Here is a 12,846-nt window from a genome sequence, read left to right as displayed (position 1 = left end):
ACCCTTGAGAAAAAAAATCCATTTAGTTAATAAAAATTTCACTAAAAATTATATAATGAAATTTTACAGACTGTTACCACTAACTAGCAGAATATTGAAGGAGTTTGGGTATGGATAGCAATGTATTGATGGAAGATCAAGAAAATAGTTATCTCATGCAGCTTTTCCCCCCTATAATTCTCATTTCTTTCTTTCTTTTCTTTTCTTTTCTTTTCTTTTTTTCTAAATAGAAGTCAGCTATGAGAAACCACACAAGAGTGACAGTCTTTATTCTTCTCGGACTGACTGATGATCCACAATTGCAGGTTGTCATTTTTCTTCTCCTTTTTTTCACCTATATGTTGAGTATCACTGGGAACCTAACCATCATCACTCTCAGTCTACTAGATCCACACCTAAAGACACCCATGTATTTTTTCCTCCGAAATTTCTCATATTTAGAAATCTCTTTCACAACTGTATGCATCCCCAAATTTCTTGTCAGCATGGCAACAGGTGATAAGTCCATTTCTTACAACAGTTGTGCAGCACAGCTGTTTTTTACTATTCTCTTTGGTGCAGCTGAATTTTTCCTTCTGGCTGCCATGGCCTATGACCGCTATGTAGCCATCTGCAAACCCCTGCATTATGTGACTATCATGAGTGTCAGAGTCTGCAACTTGTTAGTCTTTTCTTCATGGTTGGCTGGTTTTATAATAATTTTTCCACCACTCCTTATAGGTCTCCAGCTAGATTTCTGTGCAGCCAACACTGTAGATCATTTCTTCTGTGATGTTTCGCCTATATTGCAGCTCTCTTGCACAGACACAGATATAGTAGAAGTAATGATGCTTCTTTCAGCCACTTTGACTCTCTTGGTTACACTAGTATTAGTGATCCTCTCCTATACAAACATCATCCGGACTATTCTGAAGATACCTTCTTCTCAACAGAGGAAGAAAGCTTTTTCTGCATGTTCTTCTCACATAGTGGTTGTGTCCATTTCTTATGGCAGTTGCATCTTCATGTATGTGAAACCCTCTGCAAAGGAGAGAGTGTCTTTAAATAAAGGAATAGCTCTTCTCATTACTTCTGTTGCCCCCATGTTGAATCCCTTCATTTATACATTAAGAAACAAACAAGTGAAAGATGCTTTTAAGCGCATGATCAAAAAGGTAAAATTTTTTTCAGTGAAGTGAACCATTTTAGTGATACAACTGAGGTTATGAGTGAAATAAAACAAGATAGGGTGTGTCATAGAGCTCTTTAGTGTTTATATTTAAAATAATTATCTTTCTTTTGAAATAATTTTCATTGTGTCTTGCCTAACCTCGAAATTCTAACCTTCGCTGCTATTTTTTCTTCGTGCTGAGAAAACATATAAAATATTTCTTTTTTTTTTATGGCCGAATTCATTTGTCACTTTATGTGGTGCCTAAATAGATTTCCTTTCAAAATTCTCTCAGAGACAAAGTGGGACTTCATTTTTTCCACGTTTCTTTTCACTTTTCTGGAATTCAGATATCCAATTTGATATATACTCTCTATAGAATTTAATATACTACCTAGATTTGATCACCTATTTTATTATTAGTGTATTTAGAATCCAGTCCAATTTCTTGGTGTGCTTAATAGAAACAGAAATTACCATAATGGCATTCCTTACATTACACATTTTGATGGTTTCAAATTTTTAACCAGGTGTAGAGTTGTAGTGTATTTTTTGAAAAAGATTAAAGGAATTCCATATAGGTCAAAGCATTATTGACCTTGCAGAACACATCGCTAACATTTATTGATTGTTTATAATGTGAAATGTATTAGCTTTCATCTTCAAAACTGTATGATAGGTATCATCATGCTCACTTATGAATCAAAACCTAAGGAATATTTAGAGCCTAAATAACTTGCTGATGATAAAAGAACTCTCATTGATAACAAAATATAGTCCTTGTTGACCATGCATCTTTTACACTTTGTTTAAAAATAGTGTGGAAATCTCTTTGTTCATACATCTCTGAGCAAGATCTTTATAGAGCTTTCCATAGAGTTTAAGAAATGGTATAGATTAAATTAAGGACTTATGAGATCTAGCAGGGTACTTTATTTTTCAAATTAAGTTATCTGAACATTAAAAATTAGATATAATAACTGATCTTATGCAAAACAAAATATTTTGACCCTTTTCTTTAAATTGTGTTATATCTCATTGTGACTGAGAGAAAAATTTTCCCAAGTAGATTAATATAAATTTCCTTGATAAATATTTATCATTTTATTTCCATACAATGGAAATAGTGACCTTATGAATAATTTGTGACATGTAGCATTATTACTTTTTTGACTCAGCTAATTGTTACATAAATTATTCCAATATATTTAAAAGGAAATATTACTTTCTTAGATCTCCAGGTTAGCAAGTAATTTAATATAAATTTTATAAGTATTAGTGAATATTTAAAATCTATATATCTAAATAATTAATCTTAACAAGGGCACTAATAAGTGGAAAAGATTCAAATATACACTTCAAGTAGGGATCATGTTCATGTAAGTAGTTTCTATAAAACTGTAATACCTTAAGGATATTTTATTTGACTACAGAAGTTGACACATAAAGTAGATACCTTTTCAGTTTCCATATTTGACCAACTACTACAGGTTAACTTCTTTGAAAGGCATCATAACTTAGGTTTATATGCACAAAATGTTTAAGTTTATGGATAACAACATCAGTCAAGAAAATTGTCTCAAAATATTTGACATCTGACATAAGCCGGAATTTCTCATGTTGTTGCCAAAAACAATTATGTAAAATTTATTTTATTTTATTAGTTTTTATTTTTCAATTACAGTTAGCATATATTATATTAGTTTCAGGTATACAACATGGTGACATTTATATAACTTACAAAGTGATCACCTTGATAAATCTAGTATTCATCTGACTCCATACATAGGTATTACAATACTGTTGACTATATTCCCTATGGTATACTTTATATCCCCATGAATATTTTATAACTACCAATTTGTACTTCTCAATCCTTTCCCCTTTTTCACTCATGCCCCCAAATACTTCTCCCATCTGGCAACCACTGAAATGTTCTCTACATTGATGAGTTTGTTTCTGTTTTCATTGTTCATTCATTTTGTTTTTTAGATTCCACATGTAAATGAAATTATATGGCATTTGTTTTTTCTGTCTAATTTACTCCATTCAGCACAATACCCTCTAGGTCTGTCCATATTGTTGCAGATAGCAAGATTTAATTTTTTCTTATGGCTGACTAATATTTCATTGTATATATGTACCACCACTTCTTCATCCACTCATCCATTGATGGACACCCAGGTTGCCTCCATGTCTTGGCTGTTGTAAATAATGCTGCAGTGAACATGCGGATACACATGTCCCTTCGAATTAGTGTCTTGGGTTTCTTTGGATAAATACCCAGAAGTGAGATTACTGGGTTTTTCTTTGTCTCTTGCTATAGGCTTTTGTTTTAAAGTCTATTTTGTCTGGGATAAGTATGGCTACCCAGCTTCTTTTTTGTTTCCATTTTCATGAAACATTTTTTTTTATTCCTTTACTTTCAGTCTGTTTATGTCTTTTGATCTAAAATGAGTCTTTTGTAGGCAGCATTTATAAGGGTCTTGTTTTCTTATCCATTCAGCCGCCCTATTTCTTTTGGTTGGAGCATTTAATCCATTTACATTTAGAGTACTTGTTGATACATATGTAATTATTGCCATTTTATTATTTATGTTTTTGATTTTTCCTTTCTTCTTAAAGAAGTCTCTTTAATATATCTTTTAATCCTGGTTTGATGATGATGAACTCCTTTAGTTTTTTCTTGTATGGGAAGCTCTTTATCTGGCCTTCAATTTTAAATGATAGCTTTGCTGGGTAGAGTAATCTTGGTTGTAGGTCCTTGCTTTTCATCACTTTAAATATTTTTTGTTAATCCCTTCTGGCCTGCAAAGCCTCTGCGGATAAATTGGCTGACAATCTAATGGGAGCCCCGCTGTAGGTAACTAACTGCTTTTCTCTGGCTGTTTTTAAGATTCTCTCTTTCTCTTTAACCTTTGGCATTTTCATTATGATGTGTCTTTGCGTGGGCCTCTCTAGGTTCATCTTATTTGTGACTCCACTTTCTCAGCTCATGTGTCTATTTTCTTCACCAGGTTAGAGAAGATTTCCATCAAGATTTCCTCAAATGGGTTTTCAATTCCTTGCTGTCTCTCTCTCTCTCTTCTGTTTTTGATACCCCTATGATGAGAATGTTGTTTTGATTGATGTCGCCCTAGAGGCCCCTTAAACTATCTTCATTTTTTGGATTCTTTTTTTTATGTCACCGTTTGATGGGGTATTTTCTGATATCTTCCAAATCATTGATTTGATTCCCTGCTTCATCTAATCTATTGTTGATTCTCCCTAATGTATTCTGCATTTCAGTTATTCTATTCTTCATTTCTGACAGGTTCTTTTTTATATTTTCTATCTCCATTTTTATGTTTCCTTATCTCTTTGTTGATGTTCTCACAGATATCATTGAGTATCCTTATAACTAGTGTTTTGAACTCTGTATCTGATAGATTGCTTGTCTCTATTTTGTTTAATTCTTTTTCCAGAACTTTGTTTTATTTTTTTATTTGGGACATGTTTCTTTGCTTCCCCCTTTTGGCTTCCTCCCTGTGTTTGTTTCTATATTTTAGGCGGAGCTCCTAAGTCTCCCAGTCTTGGCAAGGTGGCCTTATGTAGTAGGTGTCGTATGGGGTCCAGTGGCACATCTCCCTATTCACCCAAGTCGGATGCTGCAGATGTATCACTTGTATGGGTTATGCATGTCCTCCTGTTGTAGTTGAGTTTTGGTTGCTGTTTGCACATCAGTGGAAGAATTGACTATCAGGCTGATTGATTATGAGGACTGGCCATGACTACTGTGGAGAAGCTATTGCATAGGGGCTGAACCTATGGAGCAGGATTCGCTTTAACAGAGCTCTGGTGCCTGCTGAGTCTGACCTGTGTGTGTGTGTGTGTGTGTGTGTGTGTGTGTGTGTGTGTTTTGTGGAGGTTGTTGAGTGGTGCTTTGGTGTGGTCTGAAGCTGGCCTCCAGATGTGTTGGTTCTAGAGCCTCTTGGGAAGGGCTCTAGTGCAGGCCAAGGTCATCTGCAGCCTGCTCCATGTCTGGAGCCACATGGTATGAGCTACAAAATGATAATGCAGATGATTGCCACTTGTGCTGGGCTTGGAAGTGCCTGAGAGAGACTAAACTGCAAAACAAGGCTAGCTACCTCTAAAGCCCAGCTTGGAGCTGCTTAGCAAGAGGTACAGGGAACACCAAGGCCAGATGCTGCTTGTTTAGGGTTTGTGAGCCTTTTAGAGATTTTAAGAAAGTCCAAAGCATTAGCCAAGACAGGCTATTCATATGGAAAAGACCCTGGAAGTGGCTTGGGTGGGATCACAAGTCGAGTATGGTGGGGTCTCAGGAAATCGCCAGGGCAGAGCAAACGGTGTGGAGACTCAGATATGACTGTGCCTGTAAACTGCTTGAGGGGAAGTCTCAACAAAAAACAATGACTTTGCCAGGCACTTATATCTGGGAGAAAGCTGCCTCTCCAGCCCTTGCTTTGAAGCCAGATAATTCAGTTCCTCTCTGTATGTCCCTGTTGCTCCAGTGCTGGAGCTCAGAGTGAGTGAGTCTGTCAGTGAATGTCTATGCTTGGGCTTTTTAAGAGGAATGCCTAGAACTCCACCAGCCCTCTGTCTTACTTAGCCACAATCTCCACTGGTTTTCACAGCCATAAGTTATGGGGACTTTTCTTTTCGGCACTGAAATCATAGGCTAGCGATGCTGGTGTGAGGCTGGGACCCTTCACTTCTCATGTGGGACCTTCACAGTTGAGATATCCCTCCCAAGTTTTAACTGACACACATGGGTGTGGAACCAGCGAGTTCTTCTCTCTGCCTCTCTTATAAGTTTCAATATGGCTTCTTCTGTTTATCTTTAGTTATAGGATTTTAGTTCAGCTGTACTTCGGGTGATTCTCAATAATGGTTGTTTTGTGGTTTAGTTGTAATTTTGATGTGCTTGTGAGAGGAGACAAGCACAGTATTTACCTACTCTGCATCTTGTCCAGAAGCCCTGTGGAATATTTCTTTTATAGTTCTACATGTTAACTTATTTATTACGCTTATTCTTTAAATATAAGTGTAAAGCCTATTTAGCTCTTGTTAAAGTTTGACATATAGGTAAATCCATTAATAACTTCATGTAGATCTAAGACTATAATATCCCATCTTTACTTTCATATTTCAAAATAATTACAGATAATTTTGTGAGATTCAGAAATATATTTAATGGGTCCTTTTTTAAATCACCAATTACTAGGCTGTATATAAGAAGAAAAGGGAAAATATAAAAAAAGAAAGAAAGAAAGAAAGAAAGAAAGAAAGAAAGAAAGAAAGAAAGAAAGAAAGAAAACCCATTCTTAGTGTATAATGAGAAATGATTTAGAAGGAATTTTCCACTTACTTTGAATAAATCAAGAGTTGGTGAAAAAAAAATGTTTAATTTTGTAATTAGCAGAGATAGGCCTCCATTATATGAACTATGATTCTCAGATTGTGTTGGACTTTAAAAAATATATTAAAATCCCATTTGTGTACCTGTTTCTGGCATCTCTGATGTTCCTTTTTCTCTGGAACTTAACGATAACAACATTACTATTTGTGTTTCACCAATATAATTAAATGAATGTTAAGAAAAGCTAAACTCAAGGTACATTGTCTTTTAAACACTCTTCCTGCCTCTGTTCTCTGATTCATTCTCCACATTGCTGTTATTTACTTTCTAAAATAAAAATTGATCATGGCACCTTCCTGCTAATAAATTTTTTATGGGTTTCTATTGCTTACAAAATAATGTTCAAACTCCTCAAGTATTTTCATTATTTGGCCATTTCTGTTTCATTTCTTATCTCTTCCAACTAGGAATCCTATGCCTCAATCACACTGAATAACAAAGCATATTGCAGAAGGGGAATTTTCCATCATTATTTTTTCAAACAACTGTTCAACATCTTAATTTTCTTCAGTTACACCGATCAAACAGATATTTGGACCCTTAATAGTGTCCCATATGCTCCTTAAATTATTTTTAAAGTCTTGGCATCTTATCTCTGGCCATTCTGATTGAGTGTCCTTGATGTTCCCATCCTCTGGATAAGGTATTTGATCCTCTTCTTTATTCACTTTGTTTATTCCTTTGTTTATTCTATTTAATATACTTCTCATCTCAGACAGTTCTTCATTTCAGACTGGTTTCCTTTTATACTTTCCATTTCCATTTTTATGTTTTTTTTTTTTAATCTCTTTGTTGGAGTTCTCTACACTTCCCAAAAGTTCATTGAGCATCTTTATAACCAGTGTTTTGAACTCTGCATCTGTTAGATTACTTGACTCCATTATATCTGGATCTCTAGTCTGTTCTCTCATATGGCTCCTGCTTTTTTTTCTTCCCATTTTGGCTTTCTTTGTTTCTATGTACTAAACAAAGCTCCTAAATCTGGATTTGTTAAGTAGGTGTCCAGTGGCACAGTCCAGGGAGGGGTTCAACTGCAGGCCAAACTTAGCCCAAGCCTCTACCCCTCCAAGGCCACCTGTTAAGATTCAGCAAGCAATCCACAGATGCTGTGCTTATAGTTGCCTCAAAAAGGCCATACCAGAAACCAAGGCCAGCTGCTTCCCTTGTAAGTCTAGGTGCTGCTCAGCAAGGAGCACCTGATTTGCTGAGGTTTGGATGGATTCATAAGTTGGGAGAGATGGGGTTTCAGGGAATCCTCTGGGCGGAGTGACCTCAGTTATCCAGTTTGATGATGTCTCAGCTATGGTGGCACTGTGTCCGTGCACTGGGAGAGAGGAGGTCTCAACAGAGAACAGTGGATACTGCCAGCACTTCTATACCCAGCTAGTCTCGCCTCGGCCCTCATTCCTACAACGTCTCCCTGTAAGTCCCTGGTGCCCTCTGCGTGCAGCCATATTGGCACTGCTGCTCAGAGCGCTCACGGAAATTGCCCCTTTAAGAGGCAGCCTCCATCTCACTCAGCCGTTCGGGACAGGGCAGCCCTGCATCCCCGCCCTGTCCTACCTTTTGCTGTTGCAGAGTGATTTCTTGTATTTCTCCCTAGTTGTATGGCTTATTCATCCCAGGCAATTTTTACTTGTTTCTGCTCTTTGTTTCCATCATAACTTTGATTCGATTGCCAGAGGGATGAACAGAACCTCTATCATCTATGCCCATTTTCCCCCCAAATGTAAAGATTTCTAAAATAAATTTTATAAATATATTTTTTTCATTTTAATGGCGAATACATGGAATTTCAACATAAAGAACTTGCAGAAAATAATGACAATGCTTGGACTATAAAACCATTGACCTATTAGAATTAATTTGTGATATCTTTATTATAATAGTTTTTATCCTTATTTATTTGTTTAGATTATGTATACATAATTTAAAAACCAATCAAAACTTTTCCTACCAGCCTTTTCTAATGGGACTATGAAAATAGTAAATGAAATGAAATCAGCATCGTTCTACCACTTACCCATCATAAAGTATTACTGTTTCCAGGTGAGTACCTATTTACAAGAGACCTTTGAAGATTTAATAAGGATTTTAAGTGAATGGAATACCATGTAATGAAAAACTTTATATCGTAAAAAAGTTTGGAAGGTAAAGTGACAAAAATAAATTTGCAAAGATAAAAAAAGGCAAACAATATACTTAAAATAAAAATAGCATATACATGTTGGAAAGAAATGCTAAAACAAAATGGAAAAGAAGTGTAAAGAGTATGAACAGATAATCCATTAAAGAACTGAAAGTGGTTATAAAATTATTGATATCTGTTACCATAAATGTATTGTATTATGTAATATTATATAATTTTAATATTTCAATGCCACTAGCAATCTAGTAATTGACCCTTAAACAGGAGGATACAATTTTATCTTAAAAATTAACAAATTATGGAAAAAAAGATACTACTATGCAAAGATAACCTATATTTTCCATGTGTCCAGGATAAGAGAATAAGTTATTTATGATATGGATAAATATGTTATATTATTCAGTCTTGAACTTTCATCTTTTCTTTTTTACAGATTTAGAGATGATTTTTCATAAGAAAATCCTAAGTATCATATCAGAAAAAATGTGCATTAGGCAATATAGACCAAGTAATGTTAAGATATACATATAAATACATAGAAAAGAAGACTGGAAGAAAAGCACCAACATTGTTATTGTAGTGTTCTGGGATGCTGGGTGATCTTGTACGTCTTCTTTAGTACCATGGGTTTTCAGAAATCTCTGTAATGGCATCCATTTGAAATTTTGTTCTTTTTCTTTGCTCACTTCCCTGTCGTCCTTCCAATATACAAGCCCACACTACATACAGTATTTCCTAGAGGTAACTATGGGAATTTGTGAGCTCCACATTATCTTGCCCTCACACTTATTTTTTTCCCTGGAAAACGTAAAAGCCAAAGTAGAAAGTACAAAAGCTCCCTTTGGGTTTAGTAGTATTTGTGTGAAGACTGGCTTTTGAAACCCAATATCGCTGATGGTCATAGCAACGGCGATCTTTTGGTCCAGTCTGAATTTCAAAACTCATGCTTCATTTTTTTTTTTTTGCTGTAAGTATGTTCAATGTATTTCAACTTTTGATTTAGAAATAATTCATAGTTTTTATGCCTATAAAATATATTTTAGATGCTTTAGGGAGGCCTTTTACACCAAATTTACAAATTTACAACTGACTTGCAAAGACCATCTTTCTAAAATTAGAGGCAAGACCTAAAATGCATCTACTCTTAGAAGAAGTAACACACCTCCTGTGACTATGAGAAAAGAGCAAGGACTCCAGGCTTCTTGTCTTCAGGCCCAATTAGCGAGGCATCATTTTATGTGAGTTTAATACACCCACAGTCATTACAAGGCTTGACATTTAGATGATCCCCAAATCAATACCCATTCCAGCAGTAGCCACATTATCACTAGCTATGGAGACATAGAACAATTAGAAGCTAAAGGAAAACTTAGACTGAAGGAGTTCAGGAGCTAAACCCATCTGCAATTACAGTGTTAATTTTTTCAAAAAAACATCTGCTTCAAATTTTTTTCACCCATGACAAAGAAGTTTTAAGTCTAAATGGAATGTTTAAGAGAAGTGCTTAGGTCAGGCTGCATGCTGACCTTTCCATGGTCTCCATCAGTTGTTCAGCTTCTATGAAATGCCGGCAAAGGTAGACCATCACTGGATCTATCATGAAATCAATCAGCTGGTTCTCAGGCAATTTTGATAAAGTGCTCATGCTAAAGAGTCTGTACCCTACCAGTCTGTTGAAATGTAGTACCAATTATCAATGGTTTATTTTCACGAAATTGTGACCTTCCCTGTATTTGTAGTTAACTTACTGCTTTACCTGGCCTTGGGGGAGCTCAGGCCTGGAATCTGAAGCCACTTCATGGACATATGAAGCTACTGAAACTTGTGTTTTAGGCTACAAGGGTGACATTCTAAGGAACACCTGCCTCAGGTCCGCACATTTTAGTAGAATGTTCTGTGTGGTTTGCAATTTCTAAAGATGTTGTATACAACTAACATGCATACAAAAGTATTCTCTCTTTTAAAATGTTAATGTACAAGTAATATCTTATTGTTTTTTTTTTTTCTATCAGCCTATCAATTCGTTATTTGTCCTTAGAAGATAGTGGCTTTTTTCTTATTCTCTGTAGAGGTTTATTATCTGAGAGCTGTCCAGTTGTCTTAAAAGCAGAAAGTTTTCTTTTATGAAGTCAATTGCTCTTTTTGTAGCTAAATCAAACTAAAATCATTGTCAAAACAAATGAATAGGATGTTTGTTAATTTCATGGCTTAAGTTCATATTTCATTGTTTATTCATTAATCCACAAAATTAGTCAATACACCCTGGATTGCAGTCATTAGTACAAGTATTATCAAATTGTACACTTGAAACCCATTAATCAATGTCACCCCCCAATATTTAATATTAAAGTACATGAAATATGTTTCTTCAGTTTTTATGGTAAAGTTGTGATTTTTAGCTTTTTTTTTTTTTTTTTTTTACTATTATGTTTGCGAAAAATACAACATCTTTTGTAACATATCCCAGAAGACTTCTCTCACCTGCTGGTTCCTTAGGTGTAAATGAAAGGATTTAGTAAAGGAGCAACGGAGGTATACAGCAAAGATACACCTTTGGATACAGTCACTCTTTCTTTTGGAGAGGGTTTAATATACATAAAGATACAGCTACCATAAGTCAGGAAGACAAAAATCATGTGAGAAGTACAGGTGGAAAAAGCTTTGGTCCTTTGCTGTGCAGAAGGGAATTTCAGAATGGTCTTAATGATGTAAGTGTAAGAGAGAATTACTAAACACCAAAGTGACCACAAGTGTCACCACAACAAAGACAAATAACATCAATTCTAGGACATGTGTATTTGTGCAAGAGATCTGCAGGATAGAAGTTTCACACATGAAGTGATCAATTACTCTGGAACCACAGAAATCCAGCTTGAGTCCCATGACCAAAGTAGGGAAAATGATTAGGAATGCAGTTACCCAAGAACTGAGAACAAGCTGACAGCACACTTTGCTATTCATAATGATAGGGTAATGCAGTGGTTTGCAGATGGCAACATAGTAGGACATGGCAGCCAGAAGGTAAAATTCTGTAACACCCAGTAAAAGAATAAAAAATAATTGAGCTGCACAATTATTATATGAAATTGTTTTGTCTTTAGTCACGATGGTTACCAGGAACCTGGGAATACATACTGTTGTGAATATCATTTCCCAAAATGAGAAATTTTGGAGAAAGAAATACATTGGGGTCTTGAGGCAAGGATCCAGCAGAGTGAGGAGGAGAATGATTATGTTTCCCATCAGGCTTAACATGTAATTAAAAAATAAAAACAGGAAAATCACAATTTGCAATTATGGGTCATCTGTCAGTCCTAGGAGAATGAACTCTATTTCCATTTACTGGGTCTTCATTTTTCTTTTCTGAGACTTATCAAATCTACATAGGAAAAGAAGAAAAGAAATTGAAAGGGCATCTGTGAATATAATATAATATAACCTATATATTAACCTAAATATATACAAATGAGCCAAATGTATGTTGATTGACCTAAGCATATATAGATTGACCTAAATATGTTGACTAAATAAATACATATTAACTAAATATATATTAACTAAAACATATATATTTTAGCTAAAATATATGTATTTGACCTAAAGCTTTTCTAATTTATCCATTTACCAATGGTTTTGCCAGTTTGAAATTGTCAGTGACACATAATTACATGCTATAAACTCTAAATTCTTTCTCATCTATTAGTTGTTTTTTATTATAATCACTATTTTTCCTCTGAAACCTGATGGACTTTTTGTTGTCATTGGTTAATATGCATTTTTGCCCATCCCTCCTAAGTGGACTCTACTCTCCATGATACTTTCAAAAATCATATGCATATTTTAATGCATTTCTTATCATTTTTATCAATCTGTGAAAATGCACTAGTTTGGTTTGTCTTTTTAGGATGAGTACCGGGGTGATTTTTCAAAGCTAAGATTTAGAATTATAGTACAATTTCAGCGATGGTCAATTACTAAGACAGTAACAATTTCTAGTAAGTAGATACAAATGAATCTTAATTATAACAGTTGTGAAATTTTCTCTGCACTGAAAACACAATTATTATTATCAGTTTTCTTGACTGTTTTGTTATAATTAAATGGACAGTTGTTTCCAGTATACATGAC

General features: G+C 35.0%; 2 protein-coding genes across 2 annotated transcripts; one reads left to right on the top strand and one right to left on the bottom strand.

Annotated features, from left to right (window-relative positions):
* The first annotated feature begins 239 nt into the window (after nt 1-239).
* LOC107505958 (olfactory receptor 6C74) lies at nt 240-1,178 on the top strand. Its single transcript, XM_016136387.2, has one exon. It carries the CDS (start codon nt 240-242, stop codon nt 1,176-1,178), a length of 939 nt encoding a protein of 312 aa, XP_015991873.1.
* Nucleotides 1,179-11,210: 10,032 nt separating this feature from the next.
* LOC107505952 (olfactory receptor 6C6-like) lies at nt 11,211-11,961 on the bottom strand. Its single transcript, XM_016136382.2, is given in 2 exon segments — nt 11,211-11,450; nt 11,452-11,961. Coding segments are annotated over 2 exon segments (750 nt in total).
* Between the last annotated feature and the right edge of the window lie 885 nt (nt 11,962-12,846).

Source organism: Rousettus aegyptiacus, unplaced genomic scaffold (genome assembly GCF_014176215.1).
Source record: "Rousettus aegyptiacus isolate mRouAeg1 unplaced genomic scaffold, mRouAeg1.p scaffold_m13_p_2, whole genome shotgun sequence".
In the NCBI taxonomy this organism is placed as follows: Eukaryota; Metazoa; Chordata; class Mammalia; order Chiroptera; family Pteropodidae; genus Rousettus; species Rousettus aegyptiacus.
Note: the sequence above shows the minus strand (reverse complement) of the source record. Positions and strands in the feature narration are given on the sequence as shown.

What these genes read in the sequence shown, in the direction of transcription:
- LOC107505958 (XM_016136387.2), top strand. Translation starts at nt 240, where the DNA reads ATGAGAAACCACACAAGAGTGACAGTCTTTATTCTTCTCGGACTGACT.